Here is a 9940-nt window from a genome sequence, read left to right on the forward strand (position 1 = left end):
ACCTGGAGGTAGGCAAACGTTCAATTACATTTATTAAATAAGTTTTTTAATTGAATATCTACTTTTACAGTCATCGGTTACATTGATGGCACACACATCGGCTTGCAAAGACCATCTGTGGATGAGCATATGTACTTTAATAGGAAAGGATACCATAGTATCAACGCAATGATAGTGAGTTGTTGCTCATTTTCTTTATTCTTTGTACTAACTATATAAATATTTTGGCAGATGTGCGATCACACCTATAAAATTTTGGCAATCAACTGTCAGTACGGTAGTGCGGCTCATGATTCCTTCGTTTGGAGACATTCAGATCAACGACGAGTATTGCAAGAGAGGTTTGAAATTAATAGGCGGAGCAATGCGTGGCTTTTAGGTACGACAGTGTTTGCTTTTTGGTTAATATTACTATTGTAATGACAATTTTCATATCAACAGGTGATTCTGGCTATCCACTAGAGCCGTGGTGCATAACGCCTTACCGAAACCCCGCCGATGGCTCCAGTGAATCCGCATTTAATGATGTACACTCAAAAGCAAGATGTATCATCGAACGTACCATTGGTATTTTTAAAGGACGTTGGAGAATATTAGGGTATGGCAATAGGGGTAGATGCCATCCTACAAAAGTGGCACGATTTGCCAATGTGTGTGCAGCTTTACATAATATCTGCATACAGTTCAAAATTGATTACAACGTACGAAGATATGAATCAGACCAAATCAGCGATGTTGACCCAGGCGAAGCCAACCATCTTACCACAATTGGTCAAACAATAAGAGACCAAATAAAACACTCTCTAATTAATTCCACGTAAAAATTAAGAAAAAACGATTTGTAAAAGCAAATGAATTCATTTAATTGTTTCTACTAAGTGCTAAGTATGTATGTTAAAATTAGAGATAAATGAAATCACTATTCGCTTAATTGCTAAAATCACAAAAATTAAAAAAATTCAGGTACAAACTTTGTTTTTACTAAGTGCTAAGTATGTATGTTAAAATTAGAAATAAAATAAATGAAATGACTATTCGTTTAATTGCTTAAAATCAAAAAATTAAAAAAATTCAGATACAAACTTGTTAAAGCTAACATAAAATTTTAATTTCTTCTTTTTCTATTTACACTTATTGCTAGAGACTCTAATTCTAAATTTTTGATTTGTAAATCAAGTGCATGTGATTCTTGATGCAGTCTATGCTTCTCCTCCTTAATGGTCAGCATCCTTTCATGCACTTGCAACAACCTCTCCTGCACCTGCACCAATCGGTCAATCTTCTCCCCCAAATCGCGCTGAAAATCAGACACTCTACTCAAATTTTGTTGGAGCAGGGACAATTTTTCGGCACTCTTACTTACTCGCCGTGGAGTATTGCACCGAGAGGTTACGCGCGGTGTAAGGGTAGTAACCGACCTAGATGGACCAGGTAAAGCGCTGGCTGATGCGCTGCTTGTTCCACTATCACTGTTGCTCTCACTATCACTATTTTCGGTGCTGCTTCTATGAGCGGGTGAATTGCCAAAAGTGCGAACGGTACTATTCCCGTCCACTGCGACCTCAAGTCCGGCTGCCTCTATAATCACTTCCTCAGTTGCACTGATGGGAATTTCATTATAAGGACCTCCTCCAGTTTGTCTTTTGGACAATTTGTTGTGGGAAAGCTTCTTCTTCGCCTGATATTTTTGATCTGCGAAAACCTACGAGCAAACATTTGTAAGTATCTTGGTTGCACTTTATATATATATATATATACCTTCCTCCACATTTTGGCGTCTTTTACTGGTGGCCCGTCAGCATTTAAACGCTTGGAAAGCTCCTCCCACAGTCTGTTGGACGTTGCTCTACCTTGTGCGGAATTGGGAAATTTGTTTTTCGCCAAGTTCGGGTGTTCCGCCATAAATTGCGCCATGCACTCCTTTTGGTTTGGGTTTAGCTTGTTAAAATTCGTCCTTAAATAATAAAATATAGTCCAACAATAATATAAACACATATTTTGAGATATAACATACATTTTCTCTTATATTTGTATTAAATTTTTGTATATTTATATATTTGTACTCGCTTTCGGTTGCCGGTTTGTAATCGAATAACAATACGAACGATCGAGTGCAATTGTCTCTCGTTCACGGTTGTCGCGATACCGATTTACGATCCACAAAGTACGTTCACGTATGTAGTAATCCCAAAAAGTGACATTTTACGTGACGGATCGTACGATCACGTATGTCATAATCCAAAAAACAAGTTTTTACGTGACGAGTTATACGATCACGTATGTGGCGATTCGGGCCCTGTACTATGGACAGATTGACGACGCCGTCGTCATTTACATAGTACAGGTCTACAAGTAGGATATGTAGCAGCACGCACATACACAGCCACGCTCACCTGATAAAATGCTTGTTCTTGTTCGTTTTTTTTGTGGATGCTATTTGGCACTGTTGTACTTCTTAGGTCCAAGAAAAGTGTAGTAGCTGCTAACGAAAACGGCGTAAAATTTGTATCGTAATTTTACAAAGAAATGCCCTTATTTACTTTCAAACGAGCACTTAATTACATCCCTCTTTAGAATCCATATATTAACAAATTGTGATACTTTATTACCGGGGACGATTGCTAAAATACGACCAAAACCGTGGGGGAGGTATTAATAGACGCGTTTTTGCTCGCTTCCAATAATTCGAATACTTTTTCGCCTTTGGGCTATTGATAAAAGGGCAAAACGCGTCTTTTCATTTCTCTTTCCACATTTTTGGACGTGTTATTGCAGTCAACCTCGGTTTCAAAAGGTTTTTCGCGGAGAACTTTTGAACGGGTAGAAAAACTTAGCACCCGTGTTTGTATTCTTAATACTGGAATAACTACGCGTCCTCAGATATCCCAATTCAAGACTTTTGTATAATTTTCTGTAGGACCTATATAGGTGCACTACATTTTCATACAAAATTCGTTCAAAAAATTTACCATCACAGCAACCCATATCTGATATTCCGCTTTTTTTTCCCCCTGCGTCGCTTCCAACGACAGCAACCCTGTTAATTTTGCCACTTCGTTCAGTGTCAAAAGCATGTTCCACGCAGGTTCCACTGAGTTCCACAATAGTTTGACACTGACCGAAGTGTCAAACTGCAATGTGTTAGAAAGAGAAAGGAATTGCTTCCTTCTCATACATATCATACTTGTTAACCTGCACTATGGTCATTTAGACGATTTTCTACCAGAGTGACGCTTGGACGATTATGTAATGAAAAATGACGATTTAAGCTTGCCTTCTAGGTAAGATTTATTTTAAATATTCAAACACCAAGAAATTACATATATTTAAAATTGAGATACAAGCTTTATTGAACATTGTATACCTTATACTAAAAATATGCTAGCTTTTGCTGCAGACGGAGCCAATAACATGACCGGCTCGAAGCATTGGTCACCCGAATTTTTGAAAAAGAAATTCCAAACTTAATTACTTTTAAATGTATATGTCATTTGTTGGCACTTTGCTCTTCGTATGCCTGCTTAAAGCTACCCAGCAGTGTACAAACATTGGTGCGCAATGTGTATAATTACGTTTCCAATAGATCTCAGAGAAGTACCTACTCAATTTAAAAATATAATTGCGCTATTGGAATTGCAGCCAAAATAGATGCTACATCCATGCTCAAACTCGCTGGCTATACTTGGAAGCAGTAGTATACAGAGTGCTAGAACTTGCCCATTAAAAATATTTTTTAACTTCGCTGTTAATGTTGACAAAATAGAAAGTGCAAAAACCATTCTTGATAACTTGGATGATATGAATGAAATTTATCTCTCCATACTGAAGTATATCCTTTAAAATATTAATAAAGTTAATAAAATTTTGTGTGAAGGGCTTCAAGTACATAATATGTATTCAGAAAGAAAAATACTTTATTTAATTATATTGTATAAGTTTGTAAAGCCGGAATGTATTACATTAGACAACATAGAAATTATAGATTATAAAAACATTTCAAATATATTGCAAAGTGATCAGATTTATACAGGAGTTTATGCGATGGATAAGCTTATCGCCTCTTAACATTTCCGAGCAAGAAGAAATCAAATTTAAACAAGATTGTATTATTTGTTATATCGAACTATGTGATCAAATTAGAAAGCGTTGTTCTACAAAACTTAAGTTTCATGGATCCCAAAGAAGGTACTGGAAAAAAATGTATTCTTTGCATATGGTCTTGCAACATTTTTCGCACACAATCGATCAGAAAATTGTGCAGGATATTGATAGCGGGTATAGGGAATTAAAGTTTTTTGGAGATATTTCTAAGGTTCCACTCGTTTCATATGAAGCCAATTTTGGCATCTTATACGTTAAATAGCACGATCTTGGAGCGTATATCTGTTGCAAGTGATTTGGGAGTTCTCTTTGTTTCGAAACTGTGTTTCAATATGCATATTTCATCAATTGTGAAAAAATCAACAGGGGTACTTCGATTTGTGAAACGGTGAGCCAAAGAGTTTGATGATCCGTATCTCACTAAGCTCCTTTTCACATCTTTAGTATGTCCAATACTTGAGTACTGCTCGTGTGACTGGTGCCCGCGGTATCAAGACTATGTACATCGAATTGAGTCGGAAACAATTTTTAATTTTCGCACTCCGTGGCCTAAACTGGTATCCTAACCTTTATCTACCACCATGCAAAAATAGGCTGCTTCTTATTAGTTTGCCAACTTTGGAAAACCGAAGAATATTACTTGAGGTAATGTTCCTGCATAAGCTCATCATCAGTGAGATAGACTCCTCTTACCTTGTCAGTTACCGAAACTTCGCTGTCCCTAGCAGAACTTTTAGACACTATGTGCACTTCCACCTATCAACTTGCCGACAAAATTTTGCTAAAAATAATCTCTTGCGGAATTGGTACTCGCACTATAACGATTTGTATAATTGTATCAGCAAGGAATACTCTTTCACTGCTTTGCATAATTCAATACTCTCACATCTGACCTGATTGTTAATTATAATAATGAACACATTTAATTCTCTTTTTGTTTAGAGTTGAATTTAATTTTTAAAACTCTTATGTATTTAATCCTAATGTTAGCTTTTATATTTACAAATATTTTGTTAAATTTACAAATAGTTTGTTATTGAATTATATTGTTTTTAGTAGTCGACCGCGTTGTGTCTGTTGTTGACTTTAAATAAATAAATAAATAAATATCTAATGTGCTTGCCACGCCCTTCAACGAATGTAGAACGAATTTTTTCTAAAATAATTTTAAGCAAAACAAAAATCCGAAACCGTCAGGAAACTGATACATTAAAAGGAATACTGCTAGCCCAAGATTATTTAAAATTGAATAACTTTTCCTGTCATAATATTGAACCGCAAATAAATACGCTAAAAATAAAAACGCGAAAATGTATTACTAAGAAACTAAAATGATATAGGAGTTTATTCGAGGTTCGATTCGAACTCAAAGAAAAAAATAAAAATAGTTTTTAAATTACTGAAAACAAGTACCTTTTGTATGTAATACAAAATTTATCTTTTAACACGTTTTTGTTATTTATAAAATAAAATCAAATGAAATAAAAAACGATTTTATATGTTGTATGAGGCAACAAAATATAACAATCAAAGACAATTTTCAGAAAAGTGCTTTTAAAGTTAATATTGTTGAATGAAATCCAGCGATCGCATTTGGTATCTGCCGAATACAATCGTACTTCCCCTCGTAATAACCCAACTTCGTCCTAACTCAACCTTGGTTGCTATTGGTTGTTGCCATAGATATGACGAATTTTGACGATTTTTTGGGCGGCATATGACGACTTGGAAAAAGAATATATGACAACGCTGCTTCACTTTGCGATTTTCGTCCACTTGAGAGGTAAGCTAAAATGCTAACATATGTGCAATATTAGTCGAACAGTGATAAACTGGTCGCTAATATTGTTCATCATAAATAATTAATATTAACGGTGCCTTAGTTGAACAGTGACAAACTGGTCGCTAGAATTGTTAACAATAAAGTAATAATATTAAGAATATCTAGCTAATAACATTTTTAACACGTACTATAACCATAGTTTTTAAATCCTTTTTATTTAAGGTTTTTTTGTGTATTATACTACACTGAACTTACACTCCCACATCTAAACAAAATTCGTTTGTGAACCAAGTTCCTCCCTTTTATTTGGAATAATAAAATTAAAACTAGGTACAACGATGAAAATTTGTTGGATACAATTATTAACACTTACATATTTAAAACATGTGTAGCACTAGCTATATCAAGTCGTCAAAATAATAGGACTTTTTTACTACAAATTGTATGCATTGTGCTATGCATCGTAAAAAAGTTAAATTAAATAAATAAATAATTATGGTACTTGATGTTGGCAGTACACTTGCCAAAAAACAACTTGGATTCGTCTACATTCGTTTGTTAGTACGTAGGCATATATGTACAAAAAAGAGAAAAGGTAAATAATGGATTATAAGCATAATAGGTATGCAACGGAGATGTCAGCTGTGTCTTCTTTTCTGTTCACAGTCCTGTTTCTCATTTGCATAATACGTATGCTTTCTGTCCTGAATCGCACTTTATCCCTCGTTTCTTTATCCAATATTTTCGCATTGCACAGATCAGCTGAATGCCCGCTTTCGGGAGTGTGCTGAGAGAGAGTTGTATAATTTTTCTTTTTGTTAATTTCCGACTCATGCTCTTTGAGCCGAACACCATGGGTACGTTTAGTTTTACCTATATATATTTTGTTACATTTTTCTTTGCATCCTATTTGTAAAACGATATTGTTTTGTTGTAAATGTGGGATAGGGCTTTTTGTTTTTGTGAACACGCTTTGTGGAGTGCGATTCGATTTATAAGCCAAGCATGTGTTGTTGTTGTGTTATTTCAGAGCCGAAGTTCTCTGTTAGTTTCGGTATATAAGTTACGCTGAAAAATTTTTTGGCTGGTTTGTAGTGTTAGTTATTGAGATCCTGGTAGTTCTATTCTTTATTTATGCTACCTTTTGTTGAATTATATTTTGTACTAGGGTGTGCGGGTAATTATTGTTTTTTAAAATATTCTGCATTTTATTGAGATTAGTGTTCCAAAACTGCTTGTGGCTAATACTAAGTACTTTAGTTTCGATATTCGACGCGGTATTCACCTTGTATTTGAAGGGTTGGGCTGATAAAAAGTTAATAAGGCGTCCCGAAAATGTAGGCTTAGCATACCAATCTAGTACTAATTTTCTGTCCATTCTGTGGATACGTGTATCTAGGAAAGGAATGTTACCGTCCCGCTCGATTTCAAAAGTGAATTTTGGTTTGTTTTGGTATTTGTTTAGCGTGTTTAATATGGTGTCTAAATCTTTTCAAAGATGTCATCCACGTATTTAACCAGCAGTTGTATGCCAATGTTAAACTTTTGTTTCAGCTCCGATGTAGTGTCATTTAATACATCGTCCATGACTATGTCGGCTATCGTAGGAGCGGGCGGGTTACCCATGGGCATTCCAAACGTTTGAGTATAAAGTTTATCGATGTACATGAAATAATTATTGTCTTTTAGACAAAAATCTAATATTTCTTTAAATTTTTGCTTTGGTATGTTTGTTGCTTCCTCAATTTTATCCCACTTTTTGGTGATTATTTTCGAGGTTAGCAGTGTCGGAATATTAGTAAAAAGCGAGACAACATAAAAAGAAAATAAAGTACTTAGTATCAGCCACAAACAGTTTTGGAACACTAATCTAAATAAAATCCGGATATTTAAAAAAAAAATAATTACTCGCACACCCTAGTACAAAATATAATCCAACAAAAGGTAGCACAAATAGAGAATAGAACTACCAGAATCCCAACAACTAACACTACAAACCAGCCAAAAAAGGTTTTCAGCGTAACATATACCGAAACAGAGAACGTCGGCTCTGAAATAACACACAACATTAACACATGCTTGGCTTATAAATCGAATCGCCCTCTAAAAAGTGTGTGCATCGAGTACTTCAAGCACGTCCATTCTTACCATATAGCTGGTCGGCATGAATTTCTATTGCAGATATATTACCTTCTTCTTCTTGGGTTTCATCCTCCTCTACCTCTGAGAAATTTATCACTTCAACATAATCGCAATCGTCACACTCAGGAAACACTTCCTCAATATCTTGAGGCACATCTTCACTGAAAACTTTAATTTTTTACTATACCGGCGGTAGCAATTACTGAATTATATGTTTTCACTTCAAACCCAAGCACTGAAATGGCGTTAGCAAAGCGTAAAAAGAAGAAAAATCACATTTCGGGGAATCCCCGTTAAATTTTAAATTCAAAACGGCCAGTATTTATACAGATTCCCTTTATTTTGTATTGACGATTCATTGGGGTCATGTTGACCCCAAGATACAGCGCATGGGACAGACAAACGGTTATACCTATGTGACACTACTTTATTTTCGTGTATTTTTCTTGTATTTTTTCTTCAATTTTTTGTCGCACTCCCTCCTAATACGGCTTCGGTACTGGTGTAAGTGTGTAAGCTATATTCGAAAAAACAAAGAAAATACACGAAAAATACAATCTAGTTTGTTAAAAACAAACGAGCCAGTTTGTATTTCGTTAGGTTTTTGTGACATTCGGTTGTTTTTTCTTAATTTTTTCTGATAAAGCAAAATTTTGTTTTTAGTTTGAAAATTTGTACATAAATACTCAACTAAAATGAACTTTCGTGTGAAATAAGTGAACAACCAGAGCCTAAATAGTTTTTCCGTGTTATTTGCATTGTGTTTGTTTTGAAAAATGTTAATGAAAAAATAAAATTTAAAACATAAACAAAAACATATTATTTTATTTTGTGGACAATAGTGGTCTCTCTTTCTCTTGTTGGAAATTGGTTTTGTAATTTGACTTTCCGATAAAGTTTCGTCAGTTTTTTTATCTTGGAATCCAAGCAAAAATAAAGTGGTGTCATATAGGTATTAGGGGGACTCATGTAACCGTATAAATGCCTTATAAAGTGTGTAAACGTATAAATTTATCTAGTGCGTAAACGAGCTGTCAAATTTTGTATGAAAAATCATTTACACAATTTGGATAAATTTACGCGCACATTTCATTGTGTAAACACGGTAAACTCAAAGGAATGCAACCTTGCAGACATTACAGCAGGCATTTTCATCAGAAATCTCCAACATCAGCAAGTAAAAGCGTTTTAGTTTTGATATTTCACTTAATCTTGGCATTTTTTAATTTGCATAACAATCAGAAAAATTTAATTTGGCAATAATACCGCTGATAAACAATCAAGTTTATCAAGAGTATTACTAGGTGCTTCATATAACAGCGTGTGTAAATGGATATAATTTTACACCTTATAAGTTTATATGCTTTCATGAGTCCCCCTATTAATAGTGGAAGAAATTCAGGCACCGGAAGATGACTTTATTTAAGTCACGCCTAAAAGCATGATTTGTTTTACTATATTTTGTAATAACCGTTATTAAAGATTTGAATAGAAATCAAACGAGTAATGGATTACTGCTAAAGCTTAGCTTGACGTTTAAGCTTTGCTCTCGAAGAATTGTATATATATGTATGTATATACACGCACACGAAATTCGTTAGACACTACAAACACAATTTTGCTTCTCATACAAACTTATGTACATACATACATATGTATGTAATTAATTTTGTTGAGTAACATCCGCGGTTTACTTCTTTTTTGCACTTACGTACTTTGTTTGACTTCTGCGAGATTTCAGTAGGTTTGGAACTGTTTGTTATTTACATTACATAGTTTGCTAATAAAAATATTTGAAAGTGCAAAAAAGTTTGGTGAAAGGCTACTAAGGTGTTTTATTAAAATAAAAAGTAAAATAAGCATGTTAAGAATAATAAATTGATGAGCATTGCTTGTATTAAGAACTTTTTGTTG

At 34.4% G+C, this 9940-nt stretch overlaps 1 protein-coding gene and 1 long non-coding RNA gene across 2 annotated transcripts; one reads left to right on the forward strand and one right to left on the reverse strand.

Moving 5' to 3' along the window:
* Positions 1 to 306: 306 nt before the first annotated feature.
* On the forward strand, positions 307 to 1109 carry LOC137242371 (uncharacterized). The gene is made up of 2 exons (XR_010950208.1): positions 307 to 379; positions 442 to 1109. It is a non-coding gene; the product is annotated as an uncharacterized lncRNA (long non-coding RNA).
* Positions 837 to 2288, reverse strand: LOC137242362 (uncharacterized). The gene is made up of 4 exons (XM_067769679.1): positions 2015 to 2288; positions 1759 to 1954; positions 1364 to 1702; positions 837 to 1297 (listed from the first exon to the last, which is right to left on the reverse strand). Coding segments are annotated over exons 1-4 (729 nt in total). The 5' UTR covers positions 2017 to 2288; the 3' UTR covers positions 837 to 1105.
* Positions 2289 to 9940: the final 7652 nt, after the last annotated feature.

This window comes from Eurosta solidaginis, chromosome 1, assembly GCF_040869045.1.
Source record: "Eurosta solidaginis isolate ZX-2024a chromosome 1, ASM4086904v1, whole genome shotgun sequence".
In the NCBI taxonomy this organism is placed as follows: domain Eukaryota; kingdom Metazoa; phylum Arthropoda; class Insecta; order Diptera; family Tephritidae; genus Eurosta; species Eurosta solidaginis.